The sequence below is a fragment of the Cydia strobilella genome, chromosome 6 (assembly GCF_947568885.1).
Source record: "Cydia strobilella chromosome 6, ilCydStro3.1, whole genome shotgun sequence".
NCBI classification, from domain to species: Eukaryota; Metazoa; Arthropoda; class Insecta; order Lepidoptera; family Tortricidae; genus Cydia; species Cydia strobilella.
In genome coordinates this window covers 21638994-21656839 of record NC_086046.1, presented here as the reverse complement: position 1 = coordinate 21656839, position 17846 = coordinate 21638994, and the positions used below count along the sequence as shown (strand labels likewise).

At 37.5% G+C, this 17846-nt stretch overlaps 2 protein-coding genes across 3 annotated transcripts; both read left to right on the top strand.

Moving 5' to 3' along the window:
- Window positions 1–13528: 13528 nt before the first annotated feature.
- LOC134742580 (uncharacterized) lies at window positions 13529–14669 on the top strand. The gene is made up of 2 exons (XM_063675796.1): window positions 13529–13633; window positions 14383–14669. The coding sequence occupies exons 1-2, from the start codon at window positions 13533–13535 to the stop codon at window positions 14555–14557; spliced, it is 276 nt and encodes a 91-aa protein (XP_063531866.1). The 5' UTR covers window positions 13529–13532; the 3' UTR covers window positions 14558–14669.
- Window positions 14670–14722: 53 nt separating this feature from the next.
- Window positions 14723–16134, top strand: LOC134742579 (uncharacterized). 2 transcript variants are annotated; one of them, XM_063675795.1, is made up of 2 exons: window positions 14723–14874; window positions 15685–16134. In XM_063675795.1, the coding sequence occupies exons 1-2, from the start codon at window positions 14731–14733 to the stop codon at window positions 15826–15828; spliced, it is 288 nt and encodes a 95-aa protein (XP_063531865.1). In that variant the 5' UTR covers window positions 14723–14730; the 3' UTR covers window positions 15829–16134. The 2 variants fall into 2 exon arrangements, with proteins under 2 accessions (XP_063531865.1, XP_063531863.1); XM_063675793.1 differs by lacking the exon at window positions 14723–14874 and adding an exon at window positions 14894–15037 and having other exon boundaries at window positions 15685–16133.
- Window positions 16135–17846: the final 1712 nt, after the last annotated feature.

The following is a 17846-nucleotide window of genomic DNA, read 5'->3' as shown; positions in this document are numbered from 1 at the left end:
CATTTATACATTTTCCAATTTTATTACCCCCACATATAACAGCGCCATCTATTAATAAGTTTGGTTAGACCGTGATCGTAAGACAATCACTCGGAACAACTTGCAAGATCGAGTCCCATCGTGGCCATCGTAGTCTGTGCTACGGTGCTGTAAAACCCTATACGCAATATAGATGGCGTTGCCATCGAGCTTTGTACTTTGCTTATTCCTTGTCCGGTCGCCATCAGATGTAGCGGAACGGTCAAGGTGTTCACAAATATCTGAACAGAGCCTCTATTATCAAGAGGCTAATATGCTTAAATGTCTGAATATTTATAGTATTTTGGCCGCTCCGATATATTTGATAGCGGCTATTTCTGTACACAACAAGTTAGTAAACTAACAAATATTAGATTTGAGTTAGGCGCCATTCATTATTACGTAAGACTGGTAAGACGATTTACTCACCACGAGTGAGGTGAGGGGGGTGGAAGGGGGTTTTCATAGTTCTTACGTAAGATCACAAAGATCATCTGGTTTTTTAAAATTTCTATGAAATTATGACGTTTAAAATACACACTGATCCACACTATGCTATTAAACACGGTGCAGGTAGCTTAAAAGGGCATAACATAAACGTTCCAAAATAGTTTTTGACGCTTTTTATAGAAAATACCACATATATACAAATAAGAAGTGACGATCGCGCTCGACGTGGCTAAAATCAGAACTTTCATGGGCCTAAATTTCCTATCAAATAACTAATGTATGCTATAATGACTAGATGGACACTAACACTACTGTCACCTACATATCCAATATATTATACGGAGGATTATTCAACAACTAAATAACTAAACCAGTTTAATTGTCAATGTCAATGCGCTCATCTTATTTGTTATTCATATCATGTTAAATGTCATATGCAGAATTTTAGAAAGACTAGCTGTAAACACTAACCTTGGCACTAACCCAGCTAGAACTAAAGGGGCCCACAGACTATCAGTCCGCCGGACGATATCGGCCTGTTAGTTGTTCGGAACTGTCAAATTTTTGTTCTAACTGACAGGCCGATATCGTCCGGCGGACTGATAGTCAGTGGGCCCCTTTAGATTTACATTGCTCAATTTTAAACGCACATGACTACAAGAATATTGTGTAAAAGAATATTGTATTTTATAAATTACTGTACAAATTACTGATAAAAATAAATTGTTAGAATATAAATAGAATAGAATAGAATAGAATAGAATAGAAATGATTTATTCGTTAGCACACACAAATAGAAAATTATACAAAACAGAAAAACAAAAAAACAAAAAAGTGCCACGAAATGGTCTCACCTCAGCATGTTGCTGGCGACTTCCAGCGCTGATCTTCCGGTGTTACAGGCACTTTTATTGCTGACTGTATTTCTTCTCATTTATTGTATTGTAGTGTATTGTATTGTATTGTATTGTATTGTATTGTATTGTATTGTATTGTATTGTATTGTATTGTATTGTATTGTATTCATTTGATTCAAGTAACAACAATTTATGTATGTCTATCTACTCCTCGAGACGTTTCTATGAGACTAAACTCGATGTGTTTGTGTTGTTCCATCGAGGAGTTCCATAAGTTCCATTGGCCGCCTTCCAACTGCAATGCATTGTCATCGGAATTACGGAAATACTCCAAATATCAACTGAATCAGTACCTGTAATTGTTCAATGTTCATGGCGCGGGCAAATGATAACAACGTGACATCATTTAGATATCAAAATGTAAGTACAAATTGGCCTCCTGAATGTGATCTCTATTGGTTATTTGGGGTCATCCATTTACGTCACATGTTTAGGGGGGAGGGGGCAGGAAAATGTGACGTTGTGACAAGTGGGAGGGGAGTCTCAAACTTAGTGACCAGTTTAACTTCATCGGTAACCGAAAATTGTTTTAATTTCTTGTACTTTCTGTACAGTTAAATAATATGTTTTTGCAATGATAAATCGATTTTAATTCATGTTTTTTTTATTCGTAATCGGTTTTGTGTCATAAAATTTCTAATATTGCAAAAGCAATTGACAAAAGTCAAAAATACTTATTTTTATTAAAATAATAATACCTTATTCGAATTGCTGATTTTATTGAAAACAAAATTGCCAAATATGTGACGTCACACTAGGGAGGAGGGGGTTGCCAAATTGAATACCGGTTAATTTGTATGAAAAATATGCCGGTATTCGATCCCTGATCGAAACCCTTTTGTACAATGAGAGGAGCCTGCTATGCTCAGGAGAAGTAATATAAGTCTTTGTTCAGCTGTGGATCATCATAGACAGTTGATGATGGTACCAACGACGCGACAGGCGATTCAAATTCGCTGTTACAATAATTACGTAACCTTATCTCGCTCATATTAATACGCTTAAAGCCTCTCAATATTAGCCATAACACCACTTTCACCGAGCGACTTATAGTTTTATATGCGGCGCCATCGCGAGTGTGGCGCAACTTTTTGTTCATATGATACATGCAGATCGTGACAAGCAAATCTAAATACGTCATTAGTAGTAGTAGAATAATTATATGCAACATTAATATTAGCTGTAATTTTGTTCTTCTATAATAATTTGATATTTGCTTTGACATTATTATTGTTTTTTTATTTTACATAGTTTTTATTATTTGTGATCCTTGTATTAATGTTTTATTCTTTAAACTTACCTGTCTAATTTTAAGATGTGTGTGTGTATTATTATTTCTAATATGCATTTTTATGTGTTTGAAGCAAATAAATAAATGAAATGAAATGAAATGAAATATTTATATTAACCCTTAAATGCATGATATTTCCTTTTGCCCGATATTAATATATGTGTCTCGTAACTGTTTGCTGATTATGGGAATAATTAAAAAAAAATTATAACATCGATTTTCACTGAAAAATCAGTGTTAGAAGTTGCCAGGCTAAATCATATTTATGTAAATATATAATTTTCAGCAAGAGATATATGAAAAATGTCACTGACATCAGAAAGGTACACTATTTGTAAAACACCTATGATAAAGTTTTTAAATATAAAATAATTACAAACCCCAAAAAACCGTCCAAAATCACGTACTAAAAATCATCAAATTCGGAATATTTTCAAATTTTCCGACATTTTCTCTTAAAACGAATGTAATTAAAAAAAATATTGCGTAGATTTAACCCTTAAATGCACGATTAAATTAATCAATGTAATATAATTAATTAATTAATTAAGCGTATTATAATTAAGACTGGGATAGGATAGGGACTTAGTGTATGCTTTAAATTTATTTTATTGTTTTATTAATAGGTACCAATTTTTCGATTTCAATTTTAATTTTATATTTGTTTTTATTATTTTTATGACGTGTAAAAACTGATTATGAGCCTTGCAGCTTGAAATAAATGAATTTTATATTTTTTTTTATTTTTTTTTATTTTTTTATTTATAATTAATTATTGCTTTGTATACATTTGGCAACAATATGCATTTGAGGGTTAACTATTAATACATTTTTTTTTTAAATTGAGTGACTTGTAAAATGTATTTATTTTACCAATAAAGATGTGTATATCTGTATATATCTAGCGACCCGCCCCGGCTTCGCACGGGTTAACAAAACCTTAATAAATTATACATCTAAACCTTTTTCATGAATTGATAGGTGAAAACCACAACACACACAAGCCTCCTTGGGCTTACCGTGGGACTTGGTCAATCTGTGTAAGAATGTCCTATAATATTTATTATAAAAAAAAAAAAAAAAAAACCGCATGAAAATCCGTTCAGTAGTTTTTGAGTTTATCGCGAACATACATACATACAGACAAACGCGGCGGGGGACTTAGTTTTAAAATGTGTAGTGGTGAAGGATACTAAAATTACTAGTTAGGGAACGCGAGTCTAAAATAGGCAAGCTAAGAAAAATGTAGAATAAACATACTTTGAAATTTAAATCTATTCAATTTCATGATTTGGTAATAATACGGTACACCGTGTTTTTAAAATGTGTATAATAAAGTATCAAAAAGTAGTGCACATAACATTCGTAACATCGGGATTGTATTGTTTTCGAGCTCCCGATATTTCGACGCAGTTGCATGTAACGTATTCTAGGGCCAGCCAACCCATTTTAGGGTAGCTCACCCTCAAATACTCCTCAATCATAAGGTTCAATCAAATACTCCTCAATCATAAGGTTCATGAAATTGAGACGAGATAAAACTTGACGTATCAACAATCAGAACTAATGATGTAAGTAGATACTTGGTCTTCAGACACAAAGAACTCTTGAAGAGGACGAAACTTTCAAGTTTTTAGGGTTCCGTACCTCAAAAGGAAAAACGGAACCCTTATTTATAGGATCACTCGTGCGTCTGTCTGTCCATCTGTCACAGCCTATTTTCTCCGAAACTACTGGACCAATTAAGTTGAAATTTGGTACACATATGTAAGTTTGTGACCCAAAGATGTACATGTAACGTAAACAAATTAATTTTAAACACGGAAGCCACTTTTGGAGGGGTAAATGAGAAAATTAAAAAATAAAGTTTTTCAAACTATATCGTGTTACATATCAAATGAAAGAGCTCATTGTGAGAATCTCAAACATACTTTTTATATAATTTTAGGATAAACAGTTTAGAAGTTATTCAAGAAAATGGGCAAAAAATGACCATCCCCCCCCCTTTATCTCCGAAACTACAGGGTCAAATATTTAAAAAAAATACACAAAGTAGATCTTTACCCATAGATCACCGGAAAACCTATTATAAATGTGGAGTCAAGCGTGAGTTGGACTTAATTACTTAGTTTTTGCTCCGACCCCTACGGGTTTTAAATGTCGCATAAAAAATAGGTATACATTGTACGAAACCCTTGGAACGCGAGTCCGACTCGCACTTGGCCGGTTTTTCTTTATTCGGGTCGTGGGTTGCGCCCTTCGCCCGGATTACCCCAGGGCAGCGTTCTCGGGCCAGAATTTTTTGTCTGCCTCTCTATCGAATATGCAAGAGCGATAGAGAAGCAGAATACACAATTTCGATTATCAATGTTCGCTGTAGGCTTGTAGGGTAGGTATCTGATCGATTGTCGAACTTTGTAGATGGCTCTAGGATGTCTTCTTAACAACTCTTGAGTGCTGTTGGGGGCTCGAGTGCTCGGGAAAGGGTCTTGACTCTTATATTGGATTGTAGGAGTTTTGGACTTTTTAGCAAACTTAGTTTTACATTGATATCAATAATAACATTGCACTATTTTACTGTAATTTTTAGGGTTCCGTACCCAAAGGGTAAAACGGTACCCTATTACTAAGACTCTGCTGTCCGTCTATCTGTCACCAGGCTGTATCTCATGAACCGTGATAGCTAGACAGTTGAAATTTTCACAGATGATGTATTTCTGTTGCCGCTATAACAACATATACTAAAAAAGTACGGAACCCTCGGTGCGCGAGTCCGACTCGCACTTGGCCGGTTTTTTTTTCTACAAATTGTTATAGGTAAGTATCTTTTGAGATCACCACCTGTAATGTTTTTGGCATTTGATATTGATTGCAAAATGTTCGCAAGAAAGCACACCTCCGCGGATGCTGGCAGTTATATATATAAAAGTTAATGTAGCTTCTTTTGTGCTTTTGCATGTCAAATGTCACTTACTCATTTTCCACAAGAAAGATTAAAACACATATTATTTTTACATTTGGAGTTATTTCTAATATAAACCCATCAGACCCTTCATTTGTGTTTACAAAAGATGTAATACCTTTTATATACTTATATATTCCCAAAACTAAAAAAAATACGTTCATGATGAATATTTGATGCATATTCGATGCACTTCATTATGTTTATTGATTGATTTATCCTTGATTATAGCAAGAATTAGCGAATTACCGCTCTATTTTTACGCATAACTTAGCCTAACGTAGTCTGATTTGCTTCCCAAATACGTGACATTCGATATAAAGGATGTCCCAAAAAGGACGCAAGATTTGAAATTGATGAAAAACACATTTTTTTTCGTTATTATACATTTGTATATAAAATCTTGCAATACATAAAATTATGGTTATTTGTGGAATAATACGTCAGGCAAATGTCCTCCTAGGCTTTGCAAGCACATACGCACTCTTTTGTCAAAATTTTCTATGACCATTTTGCATAGATGCGGCTGAATTTCTCCGATGCAGCGTCGAATTTCCTCTTTTAAAGCATGAGTGGTTGTGGGCTTATTGGCATAGACTTTAGACTTTAAATAACCCTAAAAAGAAGTCTAAAGGCGTTAAATCGCAAGATCTAGGGGCCAATTCTGATCACCGAATCGAGAGATCACACGACTAGGAATTTTCGAACCGTACCCGCCAAACATTCATTACTTTTGAAATATTGTTTAACAATAAAAACGCGTTGATCTTTCGTATAACCCGCCATTTTTACAAACCCTAAACATTCAGCTGTCAAATAGTTTTTTTGGGTTGCCAGCACTAAAATACAAAAATGGCGGCAAATTGAAATCTTGCGTCCTTTTTGGAACACCTTATAAGCAATGTGTTAGATCTGTTTAAACCTCATGATGTTCTTCAGATTAAAATAATATAAATACCATCCATTTATAAACTGCGTGTCATCCAAGACAAAGCACACATAAGATTTACACTAAAGTACCTACCTTAAAACATAAATGAGGTAATATTTAAAATGTGAAAGCAAACACGAGTTCTTATTTGATAGTAACAAATTGTTTGCGAAATAACTATGAGATCACGCTGCCACCGCACCGGTTTTAGGCCCTCTGCAAGTAGCTGTAGAACCTCTGGAATCTGATTCTGATTTAAAAACCTGTAGGTTTTGAGACGACCCTGACAATCGTCTTGGTGCGCATCGCGCATCTCACCCGCGCCTTTCACTTCATTTCGCATTAAAATAAGATCCAAACCGTATAAAGTTGTTAAATCAGAATCGGCCCCCTGCGATATATTCATAATTATATCCACCTGCTTGCTAGCTTAAGATACCTAGTACTTATACCTACTTTAGTTTAAGTTACCCATTTTTCAAGTCTGTTCTGAACTTGTTTTTCCTTGTGCAAACATCGACTTAAGACTGAATAGGTAACAGACAGACAGACAGAGTTATTTAACGAGTTAAAGTACATACCAAGGATGTGGCTAATATTCGCATCCGCATCTGCAACCGCGGAACTCCCGTATTATTTTCAACATCCGCATATGCATCCACATCCGCATAAAATCGATGCGGAGCTTAATGCGGATGCGGATGTGGAACAGGTAGGTACAGGAACGTCTTAGCGGCGGCGTAAGTGCTAGGTAATTTCGTCATTAGCCAATAGGAATCTCGTTTCGTTTTTGTGATTCGTCGATCGAGCACTTTAGTCTATGACGGACAGCGACAAGAAGTGAATAATTTGTTTTATTTGGACTTTAGTATACTAATGCGATTGTGGGGCACCTATATTCTTGTTCAAATACTAAGTTTCGTTTTTTTTTTTTTTAAATTACTAAAGTGTAATATTTGACGTTTTTTATGTGCCTAATCTCGACATCCGCATCCGCAACCGCATCTGCGGATGTCAAAAATCGGCATCCGCAACATCCCTGGTACATACCAAGGGATCTCAGAGCAATAGACACCTTTGTTGTAACTGTATTTCACAAACTGAACAATTGAGCATTATTATTAACGTATTGTTAAGCATTCTGACTCAACATTCAACAAGGATGTTTTCGCTTTTCTTGACATTTTGGCAGGGTCGCGCCATTACTTGACTTAATATTCATCGACAAAACTCAAATATTCAAATATTCAAGTATCCATTTTCAAATTTACCGTTACTAGAGGTTTCACAGGCCTAAAAGGATGCGAATTTCTATTGTATTAATATTCATTACTGTTTAGAAAGAAATCTTATTTTGTAACGTTACAATAGGTCATGATAAATTTATGAATTATGAATCATAGGCAAATCACGAAACCATTAGCACAAAAGTTATGACCAGTTTGTAATGAAGTCATTCAATTTTGTATGCACACAAACAAGCTTTCGGGCTAAAATTATATTCTTACTACATTCCGTAGTAGCGGATAAAATAAATGCAGAAACAAGACTAAACAAAGTACATTTTTGTCTGAAATGCCTACCTCTTGAGTAATCTTGTTTTTCTCACAGATGTCTCTCTCCTGCGAGTAGGCATTTGAGTGAAAAACTCTCTTAATTGTCAGTCGCTAAAAGCTTACCACCCAATACTTACGCAAGCCAATCCAGTAGCTATAACCTATCTCGCAAGATTTTTTATCCATGGCGTACTGACACGCGCCTGACTTACGGATGACTCACGTTAGACCGGACCGTGGCCGGGCCGGCGCTTACTATTCTATGACATGACAGGTGATCACGTGATGCTTTCCATAGAAAACGAAGCGCCGGAAGTTCCGGCCCGGACACGGCCCGGTCTAACGCGAGTCATCCTTTAATGTCCTACGTACGCCTAGCCAGGGCCGAGGGCGTCTACAGTGCGCCGCCACCTGGATCGGTCTTGAGCTTCGTGCTTGAGTTCACTCCAAGTCTTCCCAACAACCTTCGCCTCTGCAACAATAGTCCACCGCCAGGAGTCGTAGCACGGTACGCTTATCACCATGCCTGTCACGTTCTAACAAGTATGTGAGTGCGAAAGTGACGGACTTAGTGATAGGGGAAACCATATGCTGCGCGGGCAGGTCTGCTATGGACGGCAACGTTTTGACACGTGCATAAAGAGCCCTAATGATGGCAGCTGTTCAATGTCACATCGCATAGCGCAAGCGTTGGGCAAGCTGTGTTTACCACTCGCGCGCATCTATGGTGTACCTAACAATATCAACTGGCATTATTAACTTACAATTCGTAAAGCCTATTGCAAAGTCATACGCTCCACCAATGGTCAAAGAGTGTTGCTATTAGTACAGCCGAGTTCAAAGATATGTTTACAATTTTGCACCTTACTCCTTTGTAATAAGGCGAAAAACGTGAACATATCTTTGACTTCGACTGTACAACATCTGGTATGCTTGTCAGTTCGTAGTTCTCGTATACTTATTTAATAATAAAAATTAATTCTGTACAATTAATAAAGTAGATTTATATTGACCGGGATTACCTTTTGTATTATTTATAAGCTCCCGATATTTCGATGCAGTTACATCAATATAAGTCTAGTGAGACTAACCGTGAATCATTCAAAACTCTAATTAATAAAGTAATTATTACATAGACAAAATACAGCGATAATGAGAGCTAAGTTTACTTTTTATTTCTATTTAATAGTGTGATTTTGATTTGTAGTCACAAAGATAGATATAACTCCGTAATAGATGGATACAGTCTAAGGAAAAAACGTGCCTCGAAAATCACGAAAATTTGACTCTCGATCAGATGGCGCCACTAGTTTTGGCCTACACTCGTATAGAGGGCGTTGACTGTTTCGTTTGTTATTTATAATTTTAACGCATACCAGTGAAAGAACATGGGTCAAAATCATATAAAAAAAATTAATGCAAATAAAACAATCATTTATCTATATTTAAATACATTTTATCGTATTTTTATAAATCTTCATTTTTAGTTTTAAAGTGTGTCGACAGATGGCAGTGAATTTACTGGGGTTACAAAATTTACTATGACAGTACCGCTCTAGTATAAGTTACTCTATGGTAGTCACAAGTCGGTAGTAATAAAATAAATTAATGATAAACATTTCTAAAGACCATTTTATTTAATCTTGGCATATGATTAAGAAATGATCTCTTGAGAATAAACAGTTTATTTTTAGTGTGTTGTACTCATATGTAACAAAAGGTAAAACATTGCATAATCTTATTAAACATTGCAATACCTAGGTATTAGCCACAATGTAACATTCACTTCAGCATGGCACGTTGCTAAACTGTGAAATGAAAGTAACAGGTACCTACTAACTAGCTGCCTAGCCTAGCCTCCTTGAAAGATCTTAAAATGTGTTTTTGGAACTTAAGTTATGCCGTCATACTACTACTACTAACCGCCGTTTTAGGGTTCCGTACCTCAAAAGGAAAAAACGGAACCCTTATAAGATCACATTGTTGTCTATCCGTCTGTCCGTCTGTCCGTCCATCTGTCTGTCAAGACCCTGATTTTGGGAACGCGTGGAGGCATCTAGTTGAAATTTAAACCATATATTCAGGTCTACGGTCCTATGAAGCTGTGAAAAAATCAAACTAAGGATGACTCACGTTAGACCGGGCCGTGTCCGGGCCGGAGCTTTCAGCGCTTCGTTTTCTATGGAAAGCATCACGTGATCAACTGTCATGTCATAGAAAAGTAAGCACCGGAAGCTCCGGCCCGGACACGGCCCGGTCTAAACGTGAGTCATCCTTTACGGCCAAAAAAGATACAGCCGTTTATGTCTCAAAAAACGAATATTTCCACACTCAAGGAAATCAAAATTTATAGGGTACTTCCCGTTGACCTAGGCTATAATTTAGGCAAAAAAATCGTCTTACACTGGACATGGAAAAATCTCAAAACTATAAATTTGTAAAAAAAATATATAAATAAAATAAGATAACCGGACAAGTGCGAGTCCGACTCGCACTTGTCCGGTTTTTATATCTCAGTACCAAACTTGGTTCACAGACTTTATGGGATCACTTCGGTGTTTCCGTCTGTCTGTCTGTTACAGGACTTACAGGCATTTTTCTCAGATAGGTAGGTAGGTACTGTTTGACGTGGAAAGCTGAAATTAAAAATATATATTTCTAGTCTTGGCTCTAACATAAAGCTAAAGTTAAAACCACTTATCTATCACTCATCGAACACACACCAATTGTGAGTTCGGTGTGAAGTGTGATAATGACTCAACGAAGTAAGTACATACCATATTTTGTATTTTTACGAGGTCTATTGCTCACTGAGCCACTAGTATTAATTTTGATGTATTTTTTTTAAGTATACGCAAAAGGAAATGAAATTATTTTCGTTCCCGGATGAATGAACGAAAACTGTTTGAAAAATAAAACTATTTCAGAACCCTGGTCGCAACAGCCATCCAGACATCACCTTCAGAATCGAAACAAAATGCTCTAGAGTGGCTCTAAGATTAAGTTTATCATGTGATATTACAACTGAGGCTTATGAGTTATGACAGCCATGAATAAAAGTGCGCCTATTGCTCTCTCTTCTGGTTCATGACGTGTGTTGCTAACGCTAAACGAGTGCTCGCGAGTCGTGGTGGCGCGAAACACGAGGTAAATAAAATAAAATAATAAAAAAGCCGTTTATTCACACTAAGTTTAGGTTACATTTGTAGGTTGAATCTATCTTAATTTGCTTAGTGGTGAACCCCTCTTTGGGTGAAGGCCTCCTCCAACTCAATCCATTTGCTTCTGTTTGAAGCTATTGCCATCCATTGCTTTTCCACAGCCTGGGATAGGTCATCAGCCCAACGCTGCTGCGGCCGGCCAGCGCGCCGCCCTCCTGGTGGTCCTCTCCATTTTGTTGTTTCTATGGTCCACCTCTTGTCAGTATAGCGTGATATGTGGCCAGCCCAGCGCCATTTTAGGAATGAAGCTTGTGTGAGAGCATCGACTACTCTTAACACGAGGTAACTAGAAAATATAAAATTTAGAAAAATATGTAACATCTAGGTATGAGATTTATGATAGTGGAAGGTACCTAACTATGAATGGTAGATAGATACGTTTGTATATGGTTTTATGTAACTAAAATGTCATATTACCGAAAATGGGAATCTATTGCTACAGAATATGTATAGTATAACAACTTTAAGTGACATTTAAATCATTTCTTCTTCTTTGATTTGGATTGGATTCTTCAAGAAGCGGGTATTTAGGGTTCTCAAGGGTCGGCAATGCTTAAGTGGCTCCTGTGATGTTGCTTACGTCCATGGGCGACGATGACTGCTTCCCATCAGGCGGCTCGTCTGCTCGTTTGCTGAATATCACATAAAAAAAAAAATTCAAACTTCTCTTACTGTTGTTATGAGCAGGCATCGTAAACTGCGAGCGAAATCCATTGAAATGACGCATGACAACCAGTTACAACCCTAGTACTTCAATGGATTTTGCTCGCAGTTTACGATGCCTGGTTATGAGTACTTGAGTAGTGAGGAAGTGGAACTGCAATCGTTTAAAGCGTTCATAAGAGACCACGACGTCACCACATATAAACGTTCTTTTACTTATAAAATACTACACCGCAAGTCGTAATAGGAACGTAACTGAAGTAAATGGTCGCACGTCGCACTCATGATCACAGAATGTGTGGTGATCGCGACTCAACATGTGCTCTATCTAGGGTATAGGGGAGTTAAAATATGTTCTGTGTATGGCTTGAGCCGTCAATGCACACATGCTAGGCAAGCATTTGGAATGTCATGTGAACGCATTAGATGCTCGGACACGGATGTGTATTTGATAAGTGTCGGTTTCGCGGCGACGTATCGTTATATCGACGTTTGATCCTATGCGTGTGGAGCCATGAGAGCAGCGGCAGCGGAGCCATTCCATGGATTAGTTTAGAATGTTTGTATTCGCTCGTGAGGGGCAGTTATAGCGCGTTATAGGTGAACATATGTTAAGGTGAGGTAACTAAAGGGTTTTCGGGATTCGACTCGAAAATCAAAAGTCGCAAAACTACGACTTGTTTCGAACAACTGCTGACATACCTACTTATTGATAACCGCTTTATTTATTTATTTATTTATTTTTCGGAGAACCAACAGCTATCAATTATACAATAGTTATATAAGTAAATAACAAAAAGCCAATTATAGGTTCCCACCAATAGCAACAAGTTAACACATAATTGGTGATTAGCACTAAAATTGACCATTTATTTATGAAAACAATGTTTAAAAATACAGAATAAAAAACAAGGGGTTTTGTAATCAAGGAATGAAATGGAACAGACAAATGTGAAATGACAGACAATTCTCATGGACATCTGCTGACAGCTTCTTTGCTCCAGCAAATGCAGCTGTTTTATTTATTTATTTATGTGTTGTATTTTGCGCGAGGCGTCATCTTACGATGCGATACTAAAGCTCAATTAGCACATACTCACTTACATTGAAATGTGCTACACAAGTATTAAATTCGTGTGTAAAGGATGACTCACGTTAGACCGGGCCGTGACCGGGCCGGAGCTTCCGGCGCTTACTTTTCTATGACATGACAGGTGATCACGTGATGCTTTCCATAGAAAATGAAGCGCCGGAAGCTCCGGCCCGGTCTAACGTGAGTCATCCTTAATAAGGCTATTAGAATCAGTATCCTCGTAGCTCAACTTTACCAAATAAGAACCTTAACTGAAAATCAATTTCTCAATTCGTGCTTACACTAATTCTACTCGATTAAACATTTCTACACAAACCGACAACAAAAGCAAACAAGCTGTGAAATAACAATCTTTCAACTTTGACAAGCACATCTTCATACAAAGTTGACATTTGACCTGCCGGGATGCGCACGAGCGCAAGCGCACGTTATGGCTCTTCAGGAGTTGCGCAGCGGTGAAAGTGGCCGAGCGGGGCGTCACTATATCAGGCGTGCAGAGCCGCGCGCGCCACACTCCTGCGCACAAGGCAGGTGAGAACTTAGATCTTAATATTGTGACGAGCTATAGCCCATTTTTTATTTGCATACAGTTTTTATTGCTTTGTGAATGTGAAGTGCTGTGTTATGTGTGTTAATTGCGGAACATGATCATCACGTTTTCTGTATTTTGTTTCCTCTTGAGAAATATTCATGAGATGTTTATCGGTATTTCGTAAGATGAACTCACGAATTTCTGTAACTTCTTTAATGTGGAGAACGTGGTTAATCAAAAGTAGAATCCATCTTGAAAACGTTTAAATGTCATCTATAAGAATACAGTGATCATTCTCAGTTGTGATTTTTTAATACTTTGATATTTCGTGACAAATTTGATTGACACTTTGTTCTAATTACAGAGGTGCAAGTTTCAAAAAGACGGAAAGGTTTTTAGAAAGGAAATCATATTTTTCTGTTTTCAAAATCAGTTTCCTCAATTCTTCATACAGAACTATAATCCCGAAGTTTCCAAATTTAGTTTCATGTGGAAACTGCAATTTTGCAAACTTTCCGACCACACTTCGGGAGTTCTAAGTGTTAATCACCATGTTAAAAAACACATCGGCCTTTTCACATTTTTAACATCTATTGTAATTGTAACGCATTTTGACATAACATTTAAACTTAAACATCTTTTATTTAAATCATTAGCTGATTCTAATCAAATTCAGTACTGACCGATTATTCCAGTAGATATCAAACATCTATCAGTTGGAGTAAAGATAATCTTCCCCAATCCACAGACTTACCATATCCCCACCCAACATGCAGTCCTTCGTAGTGTGCCTGCTGGTGCTCGTGGTCTGCGCTGCGGCTGCGCCCCAGAGGGAAGGAGCTGCCTTCTCCAATGAAGCCATCAAGCAGGCACAGAACACATTCCTCATCCCTAAGGATGCTGAGATCCAGAAGGTAATCTAACAGTTCCAACATGCAGTCCTTCGTAGTGTGCCTGTTGGTGCTCGTGGCCTACGCTACGGCTGCGCCCCAGAGGGAAGGAGCTGCCTTCTCCAATGAAGCCATCAAGCAGGCACAGAACACATTCCTCATCCCTAAGGATGCTGAGATCCAGAAGGTAATCTAACAGTTCCAACATGCAGTCCTTCGTAGTGTGCCTGTTGGTGCTCGTGGCCTACGCTACGGCTGAGCCCCAGAGGGAAGGAGCTGCCTTCTCCAATGAAGCCATCAAGCAGGCACAGAACACATTCCTCATCCCTAAGGATGCTGAGATCCAGAAGGTAATTTAACAGTTCCAACATGCAGTCCTTCGTAGTGTGCCTGTTGGTGCTCGTGGCCTACGCTACGGCTGCGCCCCAGAGGGAAGGAGCTGCCTTCTCCAATGAAGCCATCAAGCAGGCACATAACACATTCCTCATCCCTAAGGATGCTGAGATCCAGAAGGTAATCTAACAGTTCCAACATGCAGTCCTTCGTAGTGTGCCTGCTGGTGGTTGTGGCCTGCGCTGCGGCTGCGCCCAGAGGGAAGGAACTGCCTTCTCCAACGAAGAAGTCCATACAAATAGGTACATATTTTTTTGCCATTTCAGCATTTTTCATAATCTAATATATTTGACTCGTATTAATTCGAATGACTTATTTATGAAATACAAAATGTTACCTATAAACATGTCAGAGTTCTAATGCTTAATAAATATTTAATAGTGTTTAAAGGCCATATTGCATCTATTATAAGGCCGCTGCAGATTAAGATTTGCGAAACACTGACCCTGGGCCCTGCTATAAGCTAGCATCATTTAGTTACCACACTACACTATTAATTTGATAACTTTTTTTTCAATAAGCAATGAATAAAATATAAAATGAGTGGATAAAAATTATTATCTGAACCAATTTGAAAGCTTTTCGACAACTAAAGTTGACTACCTAAGGCTGATGAATGCTAAACTGTTTAAAGTACTCAAGTACCTACTTTACCGATTCACTAAACAAAACGAGAAAAGGCATTTGAGATAAGAGATAAGAAGGTAAGAATGAATTGAATCCGGCAAAATTAGTTCAGTTTAAACAAAAATGTTTTAATCCTTTAGGTCCAAGAAGGTATCGAGCTAGCAGCGTACGAGTCGATCCCCGGCAACCAGAGGATCAACCTCTTTGAGATCCTCGGCGACCAGGTCCCCTCTGAGGTCATCAACAACCTCCAGGGCCAAATCGACCAAGTTGGGCGCAACTAAGTCCAAACTACTACCAGTACGGCTAAGATAGTCGCCACTTTATCGTCTGTCACCATGCCTGTCACGTTCTAACAACTATGTAAGTGACGCAGGACCCGACAGGCGAAATAAACGCGATCATTCGATCGCTGCAGTAACGGAAAAAATTAAAGAAGATTCAACCGTGCTGGTTTCAACACGAAGACGTTATTTATTGGTGACGCAAGTACAATACAGTGAATGTGATATTGTGCAACATCTTTTATACATTTGTACATAAATTATATTTAAATAAAGTGGTCGTGTCGTGCGACGTCCAACCTGCTTGTTTTGCTTACATAACTTCATAGCAGTATCATCGAGCGTCCAGTATAAGTGTCGTCTCCGTTTACATATTATTGTTACCGACCTCGAGTTCAGGGTAAAATGGTGTTCGAAAACTGTTTGCATGCGCTCGCGCAGATTGTGTAGCCAATAGTCATACGCGGTAATTTACTCTATAATCAATTAGTGGCGAGAATACAACTTACGTGTAATTGGGATCAGGTTTCCGAATCTGTAGATTTTTATCTTGTTTTTTATCCGGCTTTAAATTAATGGTTGTTAAAACAGGGTTGACTGGATCTTGTTTTTGATCAGTTTAAAAGGGAAAAAAATGAGGACAATCTTACACCGACCAGTGGCTGAATGGCACAGGCACCTGCCGCGATAGCAGAGGACGCTGGTTCGATTCCAGCCCGGGGCACTGGCCTTGGTTACTTTTTCTTAATATATGACATTTATTTCAGTTTATCATCTTACACAGTTTCTTAAAGACTCAACTAAGCAAAGCTTATACTACTAATTACTACTATTACTTACGCAGTGCAATGCGCCATAACTGAGAATAATCGTGATAAACGCATAAATCCGCCCTTACCCGGATTAGAAGCCAGGACCTCCAGCTATGAAAGCAGGGTCACCACCGAGTAGGCATTGACATGAAATTTGACATGAACATTCAAGTAACATATGTTTTTTTATTACCTATTTATATAAATTTATGTTTGTAAGATTACACTCGAATAGTAAAGGTTAAAAGTAACATTTATGTATAATTATGCCATGATGTACATTATAAATTAATTTTTGACAAGCAAAAACGTCTGCGATCGATGCTATTAAGCTTAGAATAAATTTAAAAGTGGAAAAATTACTGCCTTGGGTGAGACTTGAACTCACGGCCTCTGGATCGACACTCCAGCGCTCTAAAATTATGTACATTATGTCTAGGACTCAATGAAAATAGAACGAGTAGGTCTTGTACAAAACTTCACCCAACCAAAACAAGGTAGCAAATAGGTTCCAGACTTTATTCTCTTGGTTGAATTCTGATGATAAAATCCACGAAGAATCTTAATTCTTACAAGCATATCTCTTTGTCTAAAATCCAATCATTTGCATTTATACGGTGATATTTGAAATGGAAATGCTCATTAAGACCAGAATGGAACTCCTCTACTACACGAATTTTAATTACGCCTTGGGATTAATTACTGTAATTGTTCAAAAAAATTCTAGTCGGTATTTTTTTATTAAAGATTATTTTGGATTATGAATGAGTTTGTAGGAACCTATATATATGACCTATAAGGTCATGTGGTAAGAAAAATATAGTTTACTTTGTTCGGGGCAAGAAAAACAGTATAAATGTTCCTTTTAACCCATATAACCTTATCTAAATTTCTAATGCAGTAACAAAGTGGAACAAACCACGAAGTGAATCGCTATATGTTTTAATCGAGCCATCGATGACATAACTGCTGTAACCCGCTCAATATGCATGCGCAAGAGTCCTCATCTTACATATTAAACATTTAGTACCGCCTGACGAATATACAATTGAAAAAAGAAGTAGGATTCTTTGATGTGAAACCCGCGGCTGCTGTCTCACTCTACGCTCGCCATCGACAGGATTTTTGTGACCAGAGAAGGGACTAAAATCGAAATTTCGTTATCTGAGGTCCTAATTAAAATTTCATCATTCAAAATCATCAAAA

Coding starts and splice junctions, on each gene's coding strand:
- LOC134742580 (XM_063675796.1), top strand. CDS start 13,533: ATGGCTCTTCAGGAGTTGCGCAGCGGTGAAAGTGGCCGAGCGGGGCGT. Junction 13,634..14,382: donor CACTCCTGCGCACAAGGCAG/GTGAGAACTTAG, acceptor CCCAATCCACAG/ACTTACCATATCCCCACCCA.
- LOC134742579 (XM_063675795.1), top strand. CDS start 14,731: ATGCAGTCCTTCGTAGTGTGCCTGTTGGTGCTCGTGGCCTACGCTACG. Junction 14,875..15,684: donor AGGATGCTGAGATCCAGAAG/GTAATTTAACAG, acceptor TTAATCCTTTAG/GTCCAAGAAGGTATCGAGCT.